General features: G+C 39.1%; 2 protein-coding genes across 2 annotated transcripts; one reads left to right on the top strand and one right to left on the bottom strand.

Moving 5' to 3' along the window:
- Window positions 1–1,448: 1,448 nt before the first annotated feature.
- LOC115114848 (transient receptor potential cation channel subfamily A member 1-like) lies at window positions 1,449–17,285 on the top strand. Its single transcript, XM_029643342.2, has 21 exons — window positions 1,449–1,490; window positions 1,618–1,717; window positions 1,808–1,908; window positions 2,329–2,498; window positions 2,927–3,091; window positions 4,624–4,738; window positions 5,287–5,453; window positions 5,604–5,694; window positions 5,819–5,878; window positions 6,008–6,106; window positions 8,516–8,586; window positions 11,854–12,022; window positions 12,131–12,220; window positions 12,493–12,662; window positions 12,810–12,939; window positions 13,780–13,784; window positions 15,825–16,002; window positions 16,102–16,170; window positions 16,274–16,378; window positions 16,718–16,827; window positions 17,029–17,285. Exons 1-21 carry the CDS (start codon window positions 1,449–1,451, stop codon window positions 17,219–17,221), a joined length of 2,400 nt encoding a protein of 799 aa, XP_029499202.2. The 3' UTR covers window positions 17,222–17,285.
- LOC115114452 (dnaJ homolog subfamily B member 6-like) lies at window positions 16,491–25,933 on the bottom strand. Its single transcript, XM_029642697.2, has 10 exons — window positions 25,774–25,933; window positions 24,764–24,852; window positions 24,489–24,598; window positions 23,999–24,064; window positions 23,733–23,843; window positions 22,573–22,716; window positions 20,901–21,135; window positions 20,621–20,691; window positions 18,051–18,233; window positions 16,491–17,692 (listed from the first exon to the last, which is right to left on the bottom strand). The coding sequence occupies exons 2-10, from the start codon at window positions 24,826–24,828 to the stop codon at window positions 17,622–17,624; spliced, it is 1,056 nt and encodes a 351-aa protein (XP_029498557.2). The 5' UTR covers window positions 24,829–24,852; window positions 25,774–25,933; the 3' UTR covers window positions 16,491–17,621.
- Between the last annotated feature and the right edge of the window lie 383 nt (window positions 25,934–26,316).

Here is a 26,316-nt window from a genome sequence, read left to right as displayed (position 1 = left end):
ATTATATGATGATATATGATATAATAAGATATGATATCATTCAGTATGATATTATAAATAATTATGTTTTTCCACAGCTGTTACTGTCTCACAGCAACACGGATGCCAACCTGATGGGAGGGCAGGGGAACACACCTCTAATGTTGGCCTGCTCGGTTGATAACCATGAAGCTGTTCGTCTACTTGTGTGTGAATATTAATTATATGGCCACTGTATAATTGTCAAATTGTGTGTTCTTGATGTTTGAACAAGGAGACGTGTGTGATTCATTAATCGTTAGTGATGTCCTATGAGGTTTTTGTAATGTAACTACACTAATTTCACCTGCTGTTCTCAGTTTAAATACAGAGCCAGACTATGTCAACAGAACAAGCTGGGGCATTATCCAATTCACGCAGCAGCGTTTGCGGGGGCTAAAAAATCAATGCTGGTGGTTCTTCAGAAAGGTAAGTAAATAAGAAACGTTTGCTTTCCTATTACAGTAATCAAATACTCATTTTGGTACTCAAACAATTCTTACTCACTGATTTTCTCTGCTGAAGGTGAGGAGATGGGTTTCTCAACTGAAACGCACATCAACTACGTGGACAAATCATTCAGCACTCCTCTTCATCTGGCCGTCCATGGAGGAAACCTGGAGGCGATCAAACTCTGCATAGAACAGGGAGCAAAAATTGACCAAAAACAGGTATGTCAGCTGGTGATGATGACGCTAAGAAGCTTTTTCTGTGCATATGTAAATAATCATTCAAACTGCACCTACAAATATCATATACCGTATATTCACGTATATGGATTTCAAAATCTAACACAAAAATAACTTTGATTCTTTCTCAGAACCATAGACAAAAGCACATATATTTAGAAGGCTTCTGAGTAATAGGAAAGACCAATTATGAACCTTAATGATCCTTTTCTTCTAATATAAAACAGTTCCCGGTACAGGCATTCATCTGAAAGGTTCATAGAACTGAGGTTTTTACAATGTGTTACAGTAAGCAACAATGAGTTACTATGCATCCACTCATAATGGGTACATTGTCAGTTCATGTTACACCCAAGAGACATCGGAAGACATCGGAAGAACCAAATCCACTCTAAATCTAATCAAGGGGAACGGACCAGTGTCTGTAATATCCTGACATCATTTCAAACAGGTCTGTCATTGTGACCTCTTGTCATGTCTTTGTGCTTCTCTTTACAGTGTGACAAATCCACAGCCCTCCACTTTGCCTGCACCCAGGGAGCATCCGAGGCCGTCGAACTCATGCTATCGGCATATGATAGAGTCTGTGATGTCATCAATATCCCAGATGGAGCTAGCCAAACTCCACTGCATAAGTAGTACACTGTTTACTGTATGCATTTTCATTGGACAAGACATTTAGGTAAAAATGATATCCTACTCTCTTACTCTTTTATCATATTTTTCACCAACAGGGCAACAATGTTTGACCATGTTGGATTGGCTGAGTACCTCATTTCAAAGGTGAACACAAACCCTAACCCTAACCCTAACCCTAAGGTGAACACAAAACAAGAAAAGTACCAAGAGAAAAATATGAATATTTCCAGTGTTTCATGATCTTATCATATTCATATTTATTCTTTGACAGGGTGCAGACATTAATTCCATTGACTGTAAGGGTCATACGCCACTGCTTCTGGCAACAAGCTGTAGTGCATGGAAAACAGTGGGCCTTCTTCTTACACATGGTAAGTTTCTCAAAGAGAAGCATATGTCTCACATGTAGTATACACTATTGTATGGTTTGTCATGATCCTGTTCATCCTCTCCTATTTTAGGGGCTAATTTGAAAATAAAAGACAAATATGACTGCAATTTCCTTCACCTTGCCATCTTGCAGCCTAAAGGTCTGAAAAACCTTCCTCCAGAAGTCTTACAGGTAATATTGTATAATGAACGTACCTGCTAGAAGTTTCAATAGCAATGATGAAGCTTCCAAAATTACGCTGAGATCCATGTTCAAATTTTAAGGCAACGTCATAAGTTCTAAATATTGCAATGAGCTCATACAGTATGTTTTAATGAGCTCTAGTGGGGGGATCTTGTAAGAACGAACACGTAGTGCATTACTGCCACCTAGCGTTGAGAACTTGAAGCAAATCCAACACGCGAAGAAGAAGTAGGATCACAGGATCATAAGTGTTGTTGTATTAAACAAGGTTCATTATTAAACCCATATATCTTCTTGTGACTGTCTCAGTAGGATTGACATGTGCAATCATTTTGAATAAAGTTTGCAGTAAACACTTAGTTTGACTCTTGAGACCCCAATGTTATCATGTTGTCTCTTGCCACACAGTGCAGCAATGTGAGAGAGCTCCTGGGTGCGGAGGACAATGAGGGTTGTACTCCCCTGCATTACGCCTGCAGACTGGGAATCCCAGAGTCAGTGACGGACATGCTCGGACTCAACGTCTCACTAGATCAGAAGTCTAAGCAGAAGAAATCTGCACTGCATTTCGCAGCCGAGTGAGTAACTTAAGGAGTAAGACGTGGTATATGGCCAATATACCATGGCTAAGGGCTGTTCTTAGGCATGACGCAATGCGGACACAGCCCGTAGCCGTGGTATATTGGCCATATATCACTTACCCCCGAGGTGCCTTATTGCTATTATAAACTGCTTACCAACATAATTAGTGCAGTAAAAGTTGTGTCATACCCAGTGTATAAGGTCTGATATACCACGGCTGTCAGCCAATCAGCATTCAGGGCTCGACCCACCCAGTTTATAATTCTGAATAAATCTCTACATTATTGACTCATTGAGTTGTCAGTAGACTCATTATACCCCATAAACATGAACAATTTCACTGTTTGCTATTTTGGCTAGTTTTCAGTTTAGCATTAGTTGTATTTGATAACTTACTTTTTATGATCAATCTTTTCTATTCCAGGTATGGGAGGATAAACACCTGCCACAGACTCCTGGAGTGGATGACCTGCACCAGGCTGCTGAACGAGGGAGATGAGAGTGGGATGACTCCCCTCCACCTGGCATCCCGAGGCGGCCATATTAAAGTGCTGGAGCTACTGCTGCGGAAAGGAGCTCTGTTCCACAGGTACAGTACTCAGTGGTGGAAAAAGTACCCACATTTTCATACTTGAGTAAAAGTAAAGATACCTTAATAGATAATGACTCAAGTAAAAGTGAAAGTCACCCAGTAAAATACTTGTAAAGGTGTCTGTGTGTAGCTGGTGAGATGAGTCAGGCGCAGGACAGCAGATATGAGTAATAAAATACTTTACTCAAAAATTCAAACATAACACGTAATATACACACACAATACAACAAACAATCACTCACAAATACAACATGTAGAACAGGGGGTTAAATAACAAGCAAATAATTGATGAAGTAAAGCCAGGTGTGATAAGACAAAGACAGAACAAATGGAAAATGAAAAGTGGATCGGTGGTGGCTAGAAAGCCGGTGACTTAGACCGCCGAACGCCGCCCGAACAAGGAGAGGGACAAGGAGAGGGACCGACTTCGGCGGAAGTCGTGACAATACTACTTGAGTAAAAGTCCAAAAGTATTTGGTTTTAAATAACATTAAGTATTAAGCGGTAGCTCACAGATTACTGCACCTGTACAAAGCCCACCTAAAATTTAGCCCAAACAACTACCTCTTTCCCTACTGTATTTTATTTATTTATTTAGCTCCTTTGCACCCCATTATTTTTATTTCTACTTTGCACATTCTTCCACTGCAAATCTACCATTCCAGTGTTTTACTTGCTATATTGTATTTACTTTGCCACCATGGCCTTTTTTTGCCTTTACCTCCCTTATCTCACCTCATTTGCTCACATCGTATATAGACTTGTTTATACTGTATTATTGACTGTATGTTTGTTTTACTCCATGTGTAACTCTGTGTCGTTGTATGTGTCGAACTGCTTTGCTTTATCTTGGCCAGGTCGCAATTGTAAAGGAGAACTTGTTCTCAACTTGCCTACCTGGTTAAATAAAGGTGAAATAAATAAATAAAAATAAAAAATTAAAGGAAAATGTAATTGCTAAAATATACTTAATTATAACAAGTAAAAGTATAAATAATTTTTATTCCTTATATAAAGCAAACCAGATGGCATCATTTTTTTTCTTTCTTTTTTTACGGATAGACAGAGGCATGCTCCAACACTCAGACATAATTTACATTCAAAGCATGTGTTTAGTGAGTCTGCCAGATCAGAGGCAGTAGTGATGTTCTCTTGATAAGTGTGTGAATTAGACACATTTCCTGTCTTGCTAAGTATTCAAAATGTAACGAGTACTTTTGGGTGTCAGGGAAAATGTATGGAGTAAAAAGTACATGATTTTCTTTAGGAATGTACTGAAGCAAAAGTAAAAGTACAGATACCCAAAAACACTACTTAAGTAGTACTTTCAAGTATTTTTACTTAATTACTTTACACCACTGACAGTATTTCAGACCTACTACGCACACACTCACTCAAACTCGATGTTAACCCAAGTGAGGTGAACCATTATTGCCCAAACCAGTGGAAAACAATGTCTATATTTTTACTAGATTTTCCATTTTGAATCAGCTGCAGTACTAATGAATGTTTACTATATGCCATTGCAGTGATTCTAAAGGTTGGACCTGTCTACATCACGCTGCAGCAGAGGGATATACCCAGACCATGATCATACTCCTGCAATCAAATATCAAACTGCTGGACAAAACAGATGAAGACATGGTTTGGGTCCTCTCTTTTTCCACATTCCCTTACCCTGAGGTGAGCTCATCTTCACATTCCCTTACCCTGAGGTGAGCTCATCTTCACATTCCCTTACCCTGATGTGAGCTCATCTTCACATTCCCTTACCCTGAGGTGAGCTCATCTTCACATTCCCTTACCCTGAGGTGAGCTCATCTTCACATTCCCTTACCCTGAGGTGGGCTCATCTTCACATTCCTTACCCTGAGGTGGGCTCATCTTCACATTCCCTTACCCTGAGGTGAGCTCATCTTCACATTCCTTACCCTGAGGTGGGCTCATCTTCACATTCCCTTACCCTGAGGTGGGCTCATCTTCACATTCCCTTACCCTGAGGTGGGCTCATCTTATCTGTTTCCTTTCTGTTTAGCTTGAGGGAGTAAGATGACTATGTTGAAATACTGAGAAAGTCTTCCACAAATAGATATCATTCCTCTTTCTGAAAAAGGAAATCCAAAGGTTATTGTTGCCGTTATATACAATCCTCTGTTCTAATTTCGAAGAGCTATGTTTTACTTTTGGTCCAGAACACAGCGTTACATCTGGCTGCCAGGGAGGGCCATGCGGCTGCAGTGACACTGCTCCTGGGCAGAGGGGCCCAGATGACGCTCAACAAGAGTGATGCCTCCTTCCTCCACGAAGCTGTTCTCAACGGCAGGAAAGACGTTGCCTTCGCTGTCATCCACAATGAGAGGTTGGGCCACTGTTGCAAGATACAGTGGATACTTTATCTATGTGCTGTTACGATGCTTTGACAGTACAGTGATGTGTTTGATTATTGGTATTCAGTTGGATTGCATGACAATGCCATATTGACATGTACAATATAACCTGTTTGTTTCAGATGTGCTGAGGCTATGCTATTGTTCGAAGTGAAGTCAACTAAGGGATGTGTTGTCATGGACATGATAGAGTTCCTGCCTGAGTCATTCAAAGTTTGTTTAAAAAAAATGTTTTTAACTATGCATAAAGGAAACTATAATAAAGGAAATGGATACAAATCTCCCATTTCTCAGTCAGCATATTAGAAAACATTAATTGTGCAGTGTTTCTCCACAGCATCTTTTGGACACTTGTGTGAAGGAGTCAGATGATGACGTAAATAGTTACAACTACTCTGTACGTCTGTTCTCTCTATTCTGTATTTGGTATTACCTTCTTAAAACTCTGATTCATTATTGCTTAATCAAATTCACAAAAGCATTCCAGTTAGGGTGTGTTGTAAACTAATATGTATTTTATCAACAGATCGAGTACACTTTCAAATGGCTCCAAGCTCCCATTCATATCATTAAGCTTGCAAAAACAGACAAAAGCTACTACTTCCAGCCTCTCACTGCTCTAAACGTTAGTACCCACTGCAATACTGTAGAGCAGTGTTTCCCAACTCTGGTCCTCCATTACCCCCAACAGTACATCTTTTTATTGTAACCCTGGACAAGCACACCTGATTCAACTTGTCAACTAATCATCAAGCCCTCTATGAGTTGAATGAGGTGTGTTTGTCCAGGGCTACAAAGAAAATGTGTACTGTTGAGGGTACTGGAGGACCAGGGTTGTGAAACACTACTGTAAACTGAACTGCACTGTTTTCAAACATGGGATTTTTCTCTAGGGTGAAGGGCCATGAAGTTTCCCCAACTGACACTTTAAAGCAAAACAGTGCAATATCAGAAACAGGTCATATACAGTGACTTCGGAATGTAATTTGACCCCTTGACTTTTCCCACATTTTGTTACATTACAATATTATTCTTAAATAGATTTTTTTTTTCCAGCAATCTACACACAATATCCCATAATGACAAATTGAAAACAGGTTTTTAGACATTTCTGCAAATGTATTAAATATAAAAACAGAAACACCAAATTTACATAAGTATTCAGACCCTTTGCTATGAGAATTGTGAGCAGTTGATGTTATTCTTTAATAACACAGACCCCAAAGCAAATCAGGGGGAGAAAAATATATTTATACAAAGAGAACAAATCATAGTTGTTATGCTGGAAATTAGATGACAGATGTTCATTCTACCCTGTCCTCAATGATTTCTCCACTGAACAAAGAGACAGGATGTAGTTTATACCCCAACCCTAGCCTGCGGTTGACCAATTAGAATTCCTTGCAGCAAAATTGGACCAATGGCCAAATAACAAGTATCCCGTTTCAGGCTCAATGTATAGACAATTTGGACCAATGAGAACTTGCCACATGTAGCTATGAGTCCTGGACTAAAATTCCTCCCGTGTCCCTAAACCATTAATCTTCAGTTCCCCTCTTGACCTTTAGTCCTCTGCGTTGTGTATTTACCTTTGAATATTCTTACATAATCAAAATTGAGCTCAGGTGCATCCTGTTTCCATTGATAATCCTTGAGATGTTTCTACAACTTGATTGGAGTCCACCTGTGGTAAATTCAATTGATTGGACATGATTGGAAAGGCACACGCCTGTATAGATAAGGTCCCACAGTTGACAGTGTATGTCAGAGTAAAAACCAAGCCATGAGGTCGAAGGAATTGTCCGTAGAGCTCCGAGACAAGATTGTGTCGAGGCACAGATCTGGGGAAGGGTACCAAACAATGTCTGCAGCATTGAAGTTCCCCAAAAACACAGTGGCCTCCATCATTCTTAAATGGAAGAAGTTTGGAACCACCAAGACCACCAAACTGAGCAATCTGAGCAATCACTCTGACAGAGCTCCAGAGTTCCTCTGTGGAGATGGGAGAACCTTCCAAAAGAACAACCATCTCTGCAGCACTCCACCAATAAGGCCCTTATGGTAGAGTGGCCAGACGGAAGCTACTCCTCAGTAAAAGGCACATGACGGCCTACTTGGAGTTTGGCAAAAGGCACCTAAAGACTCTCAGACTATGAGAAACAAGATTCTCTGGTCTGATGAAACCAAGATTGAACTCTTTGGCCTGAATGCCAAGTGTCACGTCTGGAGAAAACCTGGCACCATTCCTACGGTGAAGCATGGTGGTGGCAGCTTCATGCTGTGGGGATGTTTTTCAGAGGCAGGGACTGGTAGACTAGTCAGGATTGAGGGTAAGATGAACGGAGCAAAGTATAGAGAGATCCTTGATGAAAACCTGCTCCAGAGAGCTCAGGACCTCAGACTGGGGTGAAATTTCACCTTCCAACAGGAAGGTGAACCTAAACAGACAGCCAAGACAACACAGGAGTGGCTCCCGGACAAGTCTCTGAATGTCCTTGAGTGGCCCAGCCAGAGCCCGGACTTGAACCCGATCGAACATCTCTGGAGAGACCTGAAAATAGCTGTGCATCGACGCTCCCCATCAAACTTGACAGAGCTTGAGAGGATCTGCAGAGAAGAATGGGAGAAACTCCCCAAATACAGGTGTGCCAAGCTTGTAGCATTATACCCAAGAAGACTTAAGGCTGTAATCGCTGCCAAAGGTGCTTCAACAATGTATTGCTTAAAGGGTCTGAATATTTATAATTTCATTTTTTTCATTTTTTTGTAAATTAGCAAACATTTCTAAAAACCTGTTTTTGCTTTGTAATTATGGAGTATTTTGGGTACATTGACGAGGGAAAAAAATATTTAATTCATTTTAGAATGAAGCTGTAACGTAACAAAATGTGGAAAAAATCAAGAGGTCGGAATACTTTCTGAAGGCATTGCATGTATTTGTCATTCCCACAACACAACATTGTTGGATAGTGAAAAGGAAAACATAATTATCTGATATGTATTCAAAGAGTTTATATTGTTATTTTTTTACTAGTGCATGGTGCAATTTAATTGCATAGAGCTTCTGACCCATCCTGTCTGCAAGAAGTATCTAGAAATGAAATGGTGAGTGACACTACATGACCGTTATCATAATACGTTATCGTCATACTACTGTCTTCAACACTGTAAATATTAACATCATACTACTGTCTCCAACCCTGTAAATATTAACATGATACTACTGTCTCCAACCCTGTAAATATTAACATGATACTACTGTCTCCAACCCTGTAAATATTAACATCATACTACTGTCTCCAACCCTGTAAATATTAACATGATACTACTGTCTCCAACCCTGTAAATATTAACATGATACTACTGTCTCCAACACTGTAAATATTAACATGATACTACTGTCTCCAACCCTGTAAATATTAACATCATACTACTGTCTCCAACCCTGTAAATATTAACATGATACTACTGTCTCCAACACTGTAAATATTAACATGATACTACTGTCTCCAACCCTGTAAATATTAACATGATACTACTGTCTCCAACCCTGTAAATATTAACATGATACTACCGTCTCCAACCCTGTAAATATTAACATGATACTACTGTCTCCAACCCTGTAAATATTAACATGATATTACTGTCTCCAAACCCGTAAATATTAACATGATACTACTGTCTCCAACCCTGTAAATATTAACATGATACTACTGTCTCCAACCCTGTAAATATTAACATGATACTACTGTCTCCAACCCTGTAAATATTAACATGATACTACTGTCTCCAACCCTGTAAATATTAACATGATACTACTGTCTCCAACACTGTAAATATTAACATGATACTACTGTCTCCAACCCTGTAAATATTAACATGATACTACTGTCTCCAACCCTGTAAATATTAACATGATACTACTGTCTCCAACCCTGTAAATATTAACATGATACTACTGTCTCCAACCCTGTAAATATTAACATAATACTACTGTCTCCAACCCTGTAAATATTAACATGATACTACTGTCTCCAACCCTGTAAATATTAACATGATACTACTGTCTCCAACACTGTAAATATTAACATGATACTACTGTCTCCAACACTGTAAATATTAACATGATACTACTGTCTCCAACCCTGTAAATATGAACATGATACTACTGTCTCCAACCCTGTAAATATTAACATGATACTATTGTCTCCAACCCTGTAAATATTAACATGATACTACTGTCTCCAACCCTGTAAATATTAACATGATACTACTGTCTCCAACCCTGTAAATATTAACATGATACTACTGTCTCCAACCCTGTAAATATTAACATGATACTACTGTCTCCAACCCTGTAAATATTAACATGATACTACCGTCTCCAACCCTGTAAATATTAACATGATACTACCGTCTCCAACCCTGTAAATATTAACATGATACTACCGTCTCCAACCCTGTAAATATTAACATGATACTACTGTCTCCAACACTGTAAATATTAACATGATACTACTGTCTCCAACACTGTAAATATTAACATGATACTACTGTCTCCAACCCTGTAAATATTAACATGATACTACTGTCTCCAACCCTGTAAATATTAACATGATACTACTGTCTCCAACCCTGTAAATATCAACATGATACTACCGTCTCCAACACTGTAAATATTAACATGATACTACTGTCTCCAACACTGTAAATATTAACATGATACTACTGTCTCCAACCCTGTAAATATTAACATGATACTACTGTCTCCAACCCTGTAAATATCAACATGATACTACCGTCTCCAACCCTGTAAATATTAACATGATACTACTGTCTCCAACCCTGTAAATATTAACATGATACTACTGTCTCCAACACTGTAAATATTAACATGATACTACTGTCTCCAACACTGTAAATATTAACATGATACTACTGTCTCCAACCCTGTAAATATTAACATCATACTACCGTCTCCAACCCTGTAAATATTAACATCATACTACTGTCTCCAACACTGTAAATATTAACATCATACTACTGTCTCCAACACTGTAAATATTAACATGATACTACCGTCTCCAACCCTGTAAATATTAACATCATACTACCGTCTCCAACACTGTAAATATTAACATGATACTACTGTCTCCAACCCTGTAAATATTAACATGATACTACTGTCTCCAACCCTGTAAATATCAACATGATACTACTGTCTCCAACACTGTAAATATCAACATGATACTACCGTCTCCAACCCTGTAAATATTAACATGATACTACTGTCTCCAACCCTGTAAATATTAACATGATACTACTGTCTCCAACACTGTAAATATTAACATGATACTACTGTCTCCAACACTGTAAATATTAACATGATACTACTGTCTCCAACCCTGTAAATATTAACATCATACTACCGTCTCCAACCCTGTAAATATTAACATCATACTACTGTCTCCAACACTGTAAATATTAACATGATACTACCGTCTCCAACCCTGTAAATATTAACATCATACTACTGTCTCCAACACTGTAAATATTAACATGATACTACCGTCTCCAACCCTGTAAATATTAACATCATACTACCGTCTCCAACCCTGTAAATATTAACATGATACTACTGTCTCCAACCCTGTAAATATTAACATGATACTACTGTCTCCAACACTGTAAATATTAACATGACACTACTGTCTCCAACCCTGTAAATATTAACATGATACTACTGTCTCCAACCCTGTAAATATTAACATGACACTACTGCCTCCAACCCTGTAAATATTAACATGATACTACTGTCTCCAACCCTGTAAATATTAACATGATACTACTGTCTCCAACCCTGTAAATATTAACATGATACTACTGTCTCCAACACTGTAAATATTAACATGATACTACCGTCTCCAACCCTGTAAATATTAACATGATACTACTGTCTCCAACCCTGTAAATATTAACATGATACTACTGTCTCCAACACTGTAAATATTAACATGATACTACTGTCTCCAACCCTGTAAATATTAACATGATACTACTGTCTCCAACCCTGTAAATATTAACATGATACTACTGTCTCCAACACTGTAAATATTAACATGATACTACCGTCTCCAACACTGTAAATATTAACATGACACTACTGTCTCCAACCCTGTAAATATTAACATGATACTACTGTCTCCAACCCTGTAAATATTAACATGACACTACTGTCTCCAACACTGTAAATATTGACCACATCAAATTAAAAGTCATGCCAAACTACAGTATATAGTAAGCTACATACAAAATATATTAGTGAACAGTCACCTGCGAATACTCACCAAATGGTTTCTTATATCTATTTAGGAACGCCTATGGTATCAAAGTGCATCTGCTCAATCTGGCTGTCTACTCACTTGGTCTGGGGCCTCTGACACACATTATTCATACTCTGAAGCCCATCCTCAACACCAATGTCACCCATCCTACATCACCATCATCATCAGTAAGCATGGTGACCACCTCCCTTGACAAGGTGCCGTATGAGATCCGATTACATCCACAGCAAGACATTAGACTTCTTTCCTAGCGTATTTGTTTGTCTCAGAAACCCAATTCAATAACAACTCCTCCATCTTCACAGCAATGCTATCTTATCACCACCTGCATGTTCCTGATTCTTGCCATGAATCTGTACACAGTTGGCAAGGAGCTGGTGCAGATAGTTCAGCAGGTAATCATGGAAATATACATCTGTTCTAAATACTGTAGTCTCAATCCATGGTATGTGATTTATCTGGTAGTGTGATTTGATCATTTTAAATATATTGTAGCGAAGTTAACCCATCACCTAGCAACCTTGTCAAAGAGTTTGGATAACTTGGTATAAAGTTTAAGGTGGTTGGTTGACAGTCGCTGAACCCGGGTTCGAGACCCATTCGGGGCTACCTCCCGAATTCGTTACAATTTTGAAATAGACGTTAATTTGATGTGTTTCTATTCAAGGGTTCAAAGTACTTCCGTGATGTGACCAACGCATTGGACTGGGGTGCTGCCGGCAGTTCTCTGTTGTTTGTGATCCCTTTACTGATGGACTTCAAGGAGACATGGCATTGGGAGGCTGGGGTAGTGGCAGTTCTTCTATCCTGGATCAACTTTCTCCTCTATTTCCAACGGTATGGAGACTGAATGTGTTTTTTACATAAAATAGTGTAGGTTTACTGAGATTCCTCTTTGAAGAAACGTTTATTTATATTAACTGATCAAATGTATTTGTATCAACAAAAGCCATTTTAAGAAATGAAATCACTATTGGTCCACAGGTTTGAACGTGTTGGGATCTACGTGGTGATGTTTTTAGAGATTGCAAAAACTCTTTTAAGCATCATTGTACTGTTCTTCTTCTTGCTGCTTGCATTTGCATTGGCTTTCTATGCCCTGATACAAGACCAGGTATGTTTACAGGACCATAGAGATTTAACAATGTTTTATCTCTATGTGAAGAACCTTGTATTGTGTAATGTATGTAGCTGAATGTTTTGTCTGTGAACATCTGTTAGAAATGACCAATAACTTGTACCTGTATTTGTATAATGCATTTCCACAGTTACAGTGAGCTCCGAAAGCATTGGTGAGAGGGACACATTTGTTGTTGTTTTGGCTTTGTACTCCAGCGCTTTGGATTTTAAATGATGCAATGACTATGAGGTTAAAGTGCAGACTGTCAGCTTTAATCTGAGGGTATTTTCATTCATATGGGGTGAACCGTTTAGAAATTACAGCACTTTTTGTACATACTGTAGTCCTCCCATTTTAGGGGACCAAAAATACTGGGACAAATGAACTAATGTATTTTAAAGTAGTCAAAAGTGAAGTATTTGGTCCCATATTCATAGCACGCAATGACTACAGCAAGTGTGTGACTCTACAAATGTGTTGGATGCATTTTTGGTGGTTTCAGATTATTTTGTGCTCAGTAGAAAATAATGGTGAAAAATGTATTGTGTCATTTTGGAGTCTCTTTTATTGTAAATAAGAATATAATATCTTTCTAACACTACTACATTAATGAGGATGCTATCATGATTACGGATAATCCTGAATGAATCGTGAATAATGAAGAGTGAGAAAGTTACAAAACGCACAAATGTCATACCCCCAAGACATGCTAACCTTTCACCATTACAATAATAGGAGAGGATAGCATTTTTTTGGGGGGGTGATATTTGTGTGTCTAACTTTCTCACTCACCATAATTCACAATTTATTCAGGGTTATCCATAATCATGGTAGAAACAGTGACTCCAAAATGACACAACACATTATTTACCATTCATTTCTATTGGGTACAAAATAATCTGAAACGTAACCAAAACAACCAACAAATGTGTAGAGTCGCAAACTGGATGTAATCATTGCGTGCTAGGAATATGGAACCAAATACTTAACTTTTGACTTCTTTAATACACATATACAGTTGAAGTCAGAAGTTTACATACACTTAGGTTGGAGTCATTCAAACTCGTTTTTCAACCCCTCCACAAATTTCTTGTAAACAAACTAAAGTTTTGGCAAGACGGTTAGGACATCTACTTTGTGCATGACACAAGTCCTTTTTCCAACAATTGTTTACAGACAGATTATTTCACTCACTTATAATTCACTGTATCACAATTCCAGTGGGGCAGAAGTTTACATTCACTAAATTGACTGTAACTTTAAACAGCTTAGAAAATTCCAGAAAATGATGTCATGGCTTTAGAAGCTTCTGATAGGCAAATTTACATCATTTAAATCAATTGGAGGTGTACCCGTGGATGTATTTCAATGCCTACCTTCGAACTCAGTGTCTCTTTGCTTGACATCATGGGAAAATCTCAATAAAACAGACAAGACCTCAGAAAAAATATTGTAGACCTCCACAAATCTGGTTCATCCTTGGGAGCAATTTCCAAACACCTGAAGGTACCACATTCATCTGTACAAACAATAGTATGCAAGAATAAACACCATGGGACCACGCAGCCGTCATACCGCTCAGGAAGGAGACGCGTTCTGTCTCCTAGAGATGAACGTACTTTGGTGCGAAAAGTGCAAATCAATCCCAGAACAACAGCAAAGGACCTTGTGAAGATACTGGAGGAAACAGGTACAAAAGTATCTATATTCACAGTAAAACGAGTCCTATATCGACATAACCTGCAAGGAAGAAGCCACTGCTCCAAAACCGCCGTTTTGCAACTGCACATGGGGACAAAGATCGTACTTTTTGGAGAAATGTCCTCTGGTCTGATGAACAAAAATAGAACTGTTTGACCATTGTGACCATCGTTATGTTTGGAGGAAAAAGGGGGAGGCTTGCAAGCCGAAGAACACCATCCCAACCATGAAGCCCGGGGGTGGCAGCATCATGTTGTGGGGATGCTTTGCTGCAGGGGGGACTGGTGCTCTTCACCAAATAGATGGCATCATGAGGCAGGAAAATTATGTGGATATATTGAAGCAACATCTCAAGACATCACTCAGGAAGTTAAAGCTTGGTCGCAAATTGGTCTTCCAAATGGACAATGACCCCAAGCATACTTCCAAAGTTGCTACAAAATGGCTTAAGGACAACAAAGTCAATGTGTTGGAGTGACCATCACAAAGCCCTGACCTCAATCCCATAGAAAATGTGTGGGTAGAACTGAAAAAGAGTGTGTGAGCAAAGAGAGCTTCAAACCTGACTCAGTTACACCAGCTCTGTCAGGAGGAATGGGCCAAAACCACTCAACTTATTGTGGGAAGCTTGTGGAAGGCTTCCTGAAACGTTTGACCCAAGTTAAATCATTTAAAGGCAATGCTACCAAATACTAATTGAGTGTATGTAAACTTCTGACTCACTGGAAATGTGATGAAATTAATAAAAGCTGAAATAAATCATTCTCTCTACTATTATTCTGACATTTCACATTCTTTAAATAAAGTGGTGATTCTAACTGACCTAAGACAGGGAATTTTTACAAGGATTAAATGTCAGGATTTGTGAAAAACTGAGTTGAAATGTATTTTGCTAAGTTGTATGTAAACTTCCGACTTCAACTGTAAGTGAATTTGTTCCAATACTGTTGGTTCCCTAAAATGGGGGGATTATGCGCATAAAGTGCTGTAATTTCTTAATGGTTCACCCGATATGGATGAAAATACCCTCAAATGAAAGCTGACCGTCTGCACGTCAAATCCAAAGTGCTGGAGTACAGAGCCAAAGCAACAACAAACTAATGTGTCACTGTCCCAACACGTTTGGAGTTCACTGTATATGACTTCATGCATCGTTGTTCCCAGAACGTTGTTGACAGTGGATCAAGCATGCTGCTAGCAATCATGCAAGTATTTTTCATGATGGTTGGAGAACTCAACTACCAAGAAAATATCCTGAAGCCATTTCTGAACGGGATTCTGCCATTCCCTTCTTTGACCTATGCCATTTTTGTTATGTTCACCTTCGCTGTGCCCATTCTCCTCATGAACCTAATGGTAAGTCCTAAAATCCTACAGGAAGCAATTTTCTTATACTCCCATTATCAACTACGGATGCTTCATTGCATCTACATGACTACCTTTTGTGTGACATAGATTGGCTTGGCTGTTGGTGACATAGCAGAAGTACAGGCGAATGCTGTGCTGAAGCAAATGGGAATGCAGGTGTGTTTTGATTTCTTTGTCATGCTTTTTCAAACTCTTTACTAGTGTTTGATGGCCAGGATAAAAACAAAATCTGCATGTATTATAAACCATTATTCTACAGATTGAGCTTCACACTAGTCTAGAGGAGAAGATGCCGTACTGGTTAATGAAGAGGGTTGACCAGGCCTCTCTCACTGAGTACCCTAACAGAGCCTACAGCAGAAAGGTGTGTCCTTTCTACAAGTGGTCGTATTTAAAATAATATGTTAACAGCCCTCTGAATGTTTGCGTAAAATGGAAGGGCTTTCAAATTGAAAAACAGAACAGATATTTTGAGATCCTTTGGAAGGCGTTTAATAAAGTACTTTCTTCAGTTTATCTATTGATCTATACAAATTGAGAATCAGTTAGTTTAAAGGATTGTTTAATCAACTAATACTCTGCATGGAAATAATTATGGAGAGACATGGAGGTTGTCCAAGCCCACCACAGGACACTGTTAGTTTTTGGTATAGATGTTTGGTAAACAACAGTAATAATGAATAGTCTGAATCTCCTTTAACAGAGAGAAATGTTCTATGCAATGCTGGGTATGGGGCATGAGAGAACCCGTCTCAGCCCCACTTCCCCTCCATCTACACCTATGGAACAGGAAATCCGTAAACAGAAGTACAGGTGAGGACTTAGTTCCCACCAGTGGTTTCTTTGACCTTATTCAAATACAACAGCAGAGCAATGCACAAGTATTAACATGATATTGTTTATCAGTATTTAGTTTATCAGTATTTAAAGTGCATTCTATCAATTTTGTTTTAAGCGCTTCAATACTACACACACTTTTAGACTATTAAAATAGATTATCTATTATTTACCCAGGCTGAAGGAGATGTCTAATGTTATCGAGAAGCAGCACAACCTGCTGAAGCTGATCGTTCAGAAGATGGAGATCAGTTCGGAGGTGGAGGAGGAGCATGATGGTCCTCAGCTGTTCCAGGGCTACAGGGACAAGTCCCTCCCCTCCCAGAGCAAATGGAACCCTCTGCTGAGGGCACTGGGAGCTAGGAAGTAACATCCACCACATATATTATAATGGACTGACAAGACAACCCCTGCACATCACCCATTCAATATTTCAGCTAAACTAATCGACAGTGTTCCTTTAGTAATGTATATTACTAGATGTAAGGGAAGACAAGTGTCATGATTTAAACTCATTTCAATTGTAATTTTGCATGGTTTTCTGAATCATTTAGTCGGATGCACCCCACATTTTCCTATGGGCGTAAAATAGGATATATAATAGAAAACGAGTCAGGATTATACATTTACAGTATCTGTGCATTCTTGCTAAAGCGCTTTGAGGACCCCATATTTAAGTGTCCTTTAAAACAATATTCATTGTTAGAGGTGTATCAATAACATATTGTTTCCGTAGCTGACTAGGAGGACAAGGATCTGTGTGTACTGGATCATATTTTTCTCTTTTTGGCATCCTCTGTGGGCTCAGGCATGGGTTTCTTCCTCTTGTTTTCACTGTGTACTAGAGAGAGATGCATAAGAAAAAGACAGCTTATTTGATTGTGGATCCAATGAGTCCAGGGCCCATATTCACATTGCGTCTCAGAGCAGGAAACCTGATCTAGGATGAGATCTCTCCTTGTCTTATTCATTATGATTTAAAAGGCTAAATTGATACTAGATCACAACTCCTACTCTTTTGATAGGCCCAAAACTACAGTATGAAAACAAAAAACGCATTATTCCACTTTGATTGAGAATTGAATCCCTGCACACCTTCTCCATGATGTTTCCAAGTACCTTATAAAAATGTTTAAAAAATATTGCCCATTGTACTATTATGGGAATGTTAGGGATCATGTATTGAAAGTGGTTCTAACCTGAAGCCGGGCTCCTTCCCTCCTCTCTGTCTGGAGTGGGCCTGTGGGGGGAAGTCTTTACATGATGACAAGGAGGACGGGGAACAGAGGACCGGGAGGCATGTGCACTGGAAGAGTGTGCAGTAACAGTTTGCCTGCACTCCTCCTGTTGGACTGCTTGAACTGTGGCAATAGGCTTTACCCCTGGGGAGAGGAATGCGGTGTTGTAAGAAGAGAGGGGTGACACCAGTTACCCCTTACAATACATACGGTCTTCAATAGGAAACGCTCCATTGGATTTCCATGCATGGATCACAACAGACGTACAGTAGGTAAATGACTGAACCTAAACAGGTGCAACCATCAGATGGATCATGTTGAACTGAACAGTTAATTGCTAAATACATAAAAGGGACAAAGGAAAAATGCTGTGAAATCTCAAAAATGCCATATTATGAGTGAAAGTTGATGCTTTTTCAATAGGGTGTATTATTTTGGGTGATATAAACAAAGGAGTGAGACAGTGTGCGTGTGAGAGAGAGAACAGTCTGTTCTATATCGCATTTTTAAATGATTTTCTTCCCTCATCCATCAGAAATACCATATTTACATTAGTATTCAGACCCATTGCTATGAGACTTCGAAATTGAGCTCAGGTGCATCCTGTTTCCATTGATCATCCTTGAGATGTTTCTATAAGATTCTCTGGTCTGATGAAACCAAGATTCTTTGACCTGAATGCCAAGCGTAACGTCTGGAGGAAACCTGGCACCATCCCTACGGTGATGGATTGTGGTGGCAGCATCATACTGTAGGGATTTTTTTCAGGGACTGGGAGACTAGTTAGGATTAAGGGAAAGAGGAACGGAGCAAAGTACAGAGAGAACCTTGATGAAAACCTGCTCGAGCACTCAGGACCTCAGACTGGGGCGAAGGTTAAACTTCCAACAGGACAATGACCTTAAACAGACAGTTGCTTCGGGAGAAGTCTCTGAATGTCCTAGAGTGGCCAAGCCAGAGGCCGGACTAGAACCCAATCGAATATGTCTGCAGCGGTGCTCCCCATCCAACCTGACAGAGCTTGAGAAGATGTGCATAGAAGAATGGGAGAAACTCCCCAAATACAGGTGTGCCAAGCTTGTAGCGTCGTGCCCAAGAAGACTCAAGGCTATAATCGCTGCCAAAGGTGCTTTAACAATGTACTGAGTAAAATGGTCTGAATACCTATGTAAATGATATGTTTAAAAAATATATATATTAATACACCCATAAATAAATTCTAATAACAATTTGGGGTTTGTCATTATGGGGTATTGTGTGTAGATTGATGGGAGTGGGAAAAATGTAATACATTTTTAAACAAGGCTGTAACGTAACAAAATGTAGGGGGAAAATCAAGTGGTCTGAATACTTTTCAAATACACTGTAGATGAGCAGAGATAAATGTGAATGAGGCTAATCAAGATGCATGCAACTTTGTCAAGTCAACTATACCTAACACTACAATAAAGTGATTCTTATGGTAAAAGTAGCTCCCATGCTACTTTATTATGGACTCAGCTGACCAGTTGACATCATGTACATGGAAAGAATATCCTCCATTGATTATGCTTTCACACCATGAAAACATAGTCAATGACAAGACAGAAATGTCATGCAAAATAGGACAATAGAATGCACATAGAAAGATATCTAGGAGATAGAAAGCCTGTTCGTGCAGTTAGTACAGTAGCATGCACTCACACAAAGGGATCAATCCTCTGTAAGCAAAGCAGCAGTTTAGAACGATGAACTGCTTGTTCTGCTAGAAGAAACAGCACACCACGCCACTCAAGACTGTCCGTCCAATCCCCAAAAAAGGATGAAATTCATATTTATTGATTTTAAATTGTTTTACAAAGTACACAAAATTCCTTGTATATTCATGTATCATTTATATAATGAATCGTTAATTTGTGCATGGTTATGCAATCATAACATTAAGACTGAACAACATTTATTGGCATACATGCTGAAATGAACAAAACAACTAAAAACACTTGTATTAGAACAAATAAAATAGCATATTAACACTTTCTACCAGCATTTATAAAAGAAATGTTACTAACAAAGGTTAGATAAGCAATCAGGTCGTAAACAGGGTTTTAAAGCCAGGGTTACGTTTTCCAGTTAACACTCATATTAATATCCAGATGAAAAAGCAAAGTCATGCTTTATCCAAATGCACAAAGTGTTCCTTGTCCAAAACACTATCAGAGAGAGACTGCAATAGAGCGAAGAAGTGCATACAGAAAGACAGTACAAACAGAAGTTCTCTGATCCTAACTTACTTACACCATGGTCCCAAACGCAAGTATAACACTCCATCCTGAGCCAAATTGTTGACAGCTCGAATTCATAAATACATTAACAAAATGCATAGAAAATTGAATTTACTCAATGGACACTGACCTACAAACTCTAACAAGGGAAAACCAAACATAAGTACAAACATCCAAACAATGACATAACATTGTTTTTTTGAGCTCAAGTTTGTGCTGGTAATGCTCCAGGAGATTACTTGTTATCCAGTCGCAGTAGTTGTTCCTTACCATTGACGGTTAGTGATCTTAACTGTCCGTCTTCTTCCACCTCTACGCGTTCCTGTCCATTCTCCACAATTCTAAAGTATGGAGGGGGATTCAAATCATTTTCTAAATCAATGCACTTCAATAAGAACCAATGTTAAAGGATACACTATCATCAGAGGCTATCTGGACTAATAGAAAAGTAGTTAACTAGTTGCATATTCTGCTTGACAGCATAACAATGAAAGACTAAAGAAAACGATATCAACTTCACTGTGTGGTTAGAGAGCTACTACTAATCTACCTTTTTGTTGTGATTTTCCTGCCGTTGATGAATTTCGTGGAGGTTGATACGGAGCGGAAGTTGCCCATCCCGCCTCCTCCACCTCCACCCCCGCCGCCAAAAGAGGTGGAGGAGAAGGCAGTGAAGCCACCATGGCCTCCTCCTCCTCCTCCTCCTCCCAGATGACCCATGTGACTCATATGGCCCATAGGACTCATATGGCCCATGTGACCCATGTGTCCGAAAGAGGTAAAGCCTGTCAGGGAACAGAGAGATGACATTTACTTATAGATCCATAACAATCCCATCTCTAAACGCATCAACAAATACATCCTCAAACTGCTTTAAGGAAAAGTGATTCTGGATTGATAGCTTTACACTTTATTTGACAGTACAGACAGGACCAGGTGTTTCCTAAGAAATTAGAAGGTGAACTGATAAATAACATACATGTTTGTTTCTTTGGGATAATGTTTTGATTAAACATGAACAGTACCAGTCAAATGTTTGGACGCACCTACTCAATCAAGGGTTTTCTTTATTTTTACATTGTACATTACTTTAAGACACGAAGGTCAGTCAATGCGGAACATTTCAAAAACTTTTAAAGTTTATTCAAGTGCCGTTGCAAAAACCATCAAGCGCTATGATGAAAATGTCTCTCACGAGGACCACCACAGGAAATGAAGACCCATAGTTGCCTATGCTGCAGAGGATAAGGTCATTAAGGTTAACTGCACCTCAGAAATTGCAGCCCAAATGAATGCTTCACAGAGTTCAAGTAACAGACACATCTCAACATCAACTGTTCAGAGGAGACCACGTAAATCAGGCATTCATGGTTGAATTGCTGCAAAGAAACCACTACTAAAAGGACACCAGTAAGAAGAAGAGACTTGCTTGGGCCAAGAAACACATGAAATGGACATTATACTGGTGGAAATCTGTTCTTTGGTCTGATGAGTCCAAATTTGAGATTTTTGGTTCCAACCGCCGTGTCTTTGTGAGACACAGATTAGGTGAATGGATGATCTCTGTGGTTCTCACCGTGAAGCATGGAGGAGGAGGGGTGGTGCTTTGCTGGTGACACTGTAGGTGGTTTATCTAGAATTCAAGGCACACTTAAACAGAATGGCTACCACAGCAATATGCAGCGATACACCATCCCATCTGGTATGCGCTTAGTGGGACTATCACTTGTTTTTCAACAGGACAATTACCCAAAACACACCTACAGGCCATGTAAGGGCTATTTGACCAAGGAGAGTGATGGAGTGCTGCATCAGATTACCTGGTCTCCACAATCACCAGACAACCCAATTGAGATGGTTTGGGATGAGTTGGACCGCAGAGTGAAGGAAAAGCAGACAATATGCTCAGCATATGTGGGAACTCCTTCAAGACTGTTGGAAAAGCATTCCAGGTGAAGATGGTTGAGAGAATGCCAAGAGTGTGCAAATCTGCCATTAAGGCAAAGGGTGGCTATTTTGAAGAACCTGAAATATAAAATCTATTTTAATTTGTTTAACACTTTTTTGGTGACATGATTCCATATGTGTTATTTCATTGTTTTGATGTATTCCCTATAATTCTACAATGTAGAAAATAGTAAAAATAAAGAAAAAGCCTTAAATGAGTAGGTGTGTCCTAACTTTTGACTGGTACTGTATATCTGGGACCTGTGTTTCCTGACCTGGGTCAAACGCTGTGAAGCCTGCACCAAACGGTGGGAAGCCACCAAATCCCCCGAAGAAGGGTCCCCCCGTTCGACTCCTGCTCACTCCCCTGTGGTGCCTCCTCCCTCCACCGAAGAACTCATCCCCAAACGGATCCCCTCCTGCAGGAGAATAGAAGAAACAGTGTGAAGAGAAGAGAGACTGTGTTCAGTTTCTGGGTGACAGCTAAAGTTATAAACAACAAGAAATAGCCTGCATGCTTTCAGATAAATAGACCTACGCCACCTACGCACAGAAAGTGAATGTAATGCAATTTACTGACTGTAAATCTCCAATCTAGTAGATGCTATGAACTAAATGATTTATATTATTAGTTTCTGGGATAAGCATACTGAGTCTATTGTAACCAACCCAACATGATCCTCATAAAGGACGACTGGGCCCCCTCATTCATCACTGACTTTCCTTCTCTGGTTGCCCATTTCATCTCTGCCTGCCTCTCATTTCTGTGCTCTCCTATCTCCTACTGATTGTCCCCCTCTTCAGTCTGCAGCGCTCTCTGTAAAAGCTTTAAAATATATATAATTGTTGACAATGTATTACTAATAGTCAAAAACCAATGCTCGTAGAAAGAGGAGGAAAGGAAGTGCTACTAAGGTACACAATAGTACATTTTCGTAGACAGAAGGTGCTCTTTGGTAAACGGGGTGAATTGGTCATCAAAAAGAAAGGAGAACCAAGGCACTCTTCATATAATTAATTAAAATGCCTTTATTTCTATTTCTATGTTCATTAGAAACAACATTTTTTTTTAACTGACGCATTTCGGCTGCATGGCCTTCGTCAGGGAGTACAAAGAAATAATACAATGTCCTCTTTTAAAACAGCTTTTCCAATTAGCCCTAATTTAAAGAGGGAGTGGTTACAAAATTGATTGAACACACCTAGTAAGCAATACTATACACACAAAGTGAAATACTGTAGCTATGTTATCAAAAATGTAAACTCCAAGCTAGAAGTATCAGAATGCCTAGAACTGTAGTTCTAACCTTAAATATGACTGGGAGAAGTGTCAAGAACAAGAAAGCAATATATTCCATAGTACACTAGAACACAGCAAACATGAACATCAACAGTCTAAACATAGCTGAGGGCAATTGAGCTAAAAAATGCTCACCAAAGAAATCCGCAAAAGGATCTCGACCGCCAAAGAACTCTCTGAAGACATCTTCAGGATTGCGGAACGTGAACCCTTCGTTGAAGTGATCACCATTGTGGTAATGTCCAACTAAATGAAAACAAAAATGATGAATATGGTCAGTGGAAATAATAATAAGTGTTATGATTGTTAATTACAGATGAATAGAGTAACTAACAATTAAACCGTCCACAAAATAATTGTATACATTTCTGACATCCGCCAAGAGCCTAATAAAGACTTACCACCTCCTCCACTGTTTGTTGTTAGGCCTGCTTTACCATAGCGATCATACATGTTCCTCTTGTTGGCTACAACAGAATATAAAAACGTAAACTTGCATCAAAACAAACAGTAAAATGATAAACAGGATGATAACAAGTGAGATACACTGGATGCTTGTCAAGGGTTCAGAGGGACATGACACTGGGTAAGTACATACAGATCAGCATATACAGCCTTTATGGGATTATTAAGGCGAATTTCAGAAGGAATCAAATATAATCTTTCGCAACCTCAACTACTCACATCGCATTAACACACCATTTAACAATTGCATAACAGTTGTGGATGCTGCTATTGTATGTGAACAAACAGCTTCCTTGAAAATAACTTATTTTGGTTAGATGTATTTTACGTGTCATGGATGCAGATATCAGTGCATTATTTATTGTTCATCTATTATAAATACTGTGTTCTCTTGGCTTCAAACGCCTTTCAAAATGTATGACTTACCATCTGACAGAACCTCATAGGCCTCAGAAAGTTCTTTGAACTTTTTCTCTGCTTCTTCCTTATTTTCTGGGTTTTTGTCAGGATGCCATTTTAGTGCCAATTTTCTGTACCTGAAAGCAGAGAAATGCATTAAACAGCAACTCAAGGGGACTTGAAATGTAAGCCTAGCTTATTATCTCAGTATATCAACCATTTAAAACTTCTGAAAATCCATTCATCTACATCTAGTGTCTATCTATTGGAATACATATGCTAAACTTGACAAGACTACTTACGCTTTTTTTATGTCTTCTTGAGATGCATTTCTTAGGACTCCTAAAATGTGATAATATTCCACCATGGTTTTGTATAAACTTTTTCCAACCTGTGTGAATAGGAAACAGTAATGTAAAATTTGCAGGAGTGCACATCTTATACAAACTATTGTGTAAATGAACAATTATTTCCCAGGCCTCAGGGAACAAAAAATGCAAGTACAGCAGTACCTTGAATATGGGATAATCTATGTCTTAAATTACTTTATCCTCCCCAGACTGGACTGGCAGTTGCCTGGTAACTAATTGGCATGCATGAGTGACATCTGGAGGATGGGGGCTTACGTCCCATAAAGGTCAACGCTTTATCGTCCAAAGAGGTCACATTCTGGCTCAGTGTAGAACATACCCCCTGGTGCAATTTCACAATAACCAGGCCTGATTGACAACCCTGGGTCAACCACAGGGGCAATGCCACAATTGTCCGTATGTTGAAGCTCCTGATCTAGGTAACTAACATGTACTAGTGGGGACATTAATCCTTGTGCTGCGGCTGCGTTAGTCAGGTATACAACGTTAGCTAGCTACTGTTTAACTATCGATTTTATCAGTTGGAAATAATTGTATACAATTTCGCAGAGTCTCATCTTTTTCTCTTTCCGCCATATCTTTGAAATGTCACTCTGCATTCTACTAGCTAATGCGTGTATAATGCTCACTATGTTAACGTTAGCTGGAAGATTGCTAACTCAATAGCATATCCAGTTTTGTTCGCCGTCCTGTTCCTCCTAGCATTACACATCACCTAGCAACTCAAAACGAATCATACCAAAGCTAAAGACCATACTGAGTGTTCTAGCCAACATCAACATTTTGCAGTAACTTGCGTTGCTGTCAAAATTATCATTCTGGCTAGCTAACTAATGCCAACCAACAGGCTAGCAAGCTAACTAGCTAGCTAATGTTTTTGTGATTGAAGCCCAGCATCAAAGGAATGTGTCACTGGTAAAACAAAGACTTGGTCAAATTACCTAGCTCTTCAGCCGTCCCAGTTTTCTTCTATAGCCTGATAAGTTTCCAGTAGTGATTTATTATCGATTTCCAGTTATGGTTATTCAAGAAAATGCTGCTTTGCCCCAGACAATTCAACAGCCTTGGGTTGTTTGTAGTTTTACGTAACATCCGGTTAGCTAATTTTATTTTTCTTTGGTGTTTTTGGACGACGACCAGACTATCAGCGCAACATCGCCCCCTATTTGTTTAAGTAAACTGGGGGTATAACCAATGTAAAAACGGCAAATTCTGTGAAATAACTGTGTAAAATAACAGAAGATGAAAGCGTATTTGTTCATTCTTAACTTCAATATAAATTATTTGCACAACCTTAATTTGTCTAATTTTTATTTACATGTATTTATTTGTCTACCATGTCTGATTAACAGAAGTGAACAGGAAGGGGGGGGGGATTTTGCCACGAGAAAACCGTTCAGCCCAAATACATCCTTGCCCTCTGGCAAATGATCATTGCTTCTCACCAATATTTACTGTCTCTATAACTCTCCTTGTTACCCACA

The sequence above is a fragment of the Oncorhynchus nerka genome, linkage group LG9b (assembly GCF_034236695.1).
Source record: "Oncorhynchus nerka isolate Pitt River linkage group LG9b, Oner_Uvic_2.0, whole genome shotgun sequence".
Lineage (NCBI taxonomy): Eukaryota > Metazoa > Chordata > Actinopteri > Salmoniformes > Salmonidae > Oncorhynchus > Oncorhynchus nerka.
The sequence above is the reverse complement of the archived record's forward strand: the minus strand, read 5'-3'. Positions and strand labels throughout refer to the sequence as shown.

What these genes read in the sequence shown, in the direction of transcription:
- LOC115114848 (XM_029643342.2), top strand. Translation starts at nt 1,449, where the DNA reads ATGTTTGACCATGTTGGATTGGCTGAGTACCTCATTTCAAAG. An exon ending in GCTGTCATCCACAATGAGAG is followed by an intron (nt 5,454 to 5,603) that starts GTTGGGCCACTG and finishes TGTTTGTTTCAG; the next exon opens with ATGTGCTGAGGCTATGCTAT. An exon ending in AGCCTCTCACTGCTCTAAAC is followed by an intron (nt 6,107 to 8,515) that starts GTTAGTACCCAC and finishes TTTTTTTACTAG; the next exon opens with TGCATGGTGCAATTTAATTG.
- LOC115114452 (XM_029642697.2), bottom strand. Translation starts at nt 24,828, where the DNA reads ATGGTGGAATATTATCACATTTTAGGAGTCCTAAGAAATGCATCTCAA. An exon ending in CAAGAAGACATAAAAAAAGC is followed by an intron (nt 24,599 to 24,763) that starts GTAAGTAGTCTT and finishes CTCTGCTTTCAG; the next exon opens with GTACAGAAAATTGGCACTAA. An exon ending in AGGAAAATCACAACAAAAAG is followed by an intron (nt 20,692 to 20,900) that starts GTAGATTAGTAG and finishes TCCATACTTTAG; the next exon opens with AATTGTGGAGAATGGACAGG.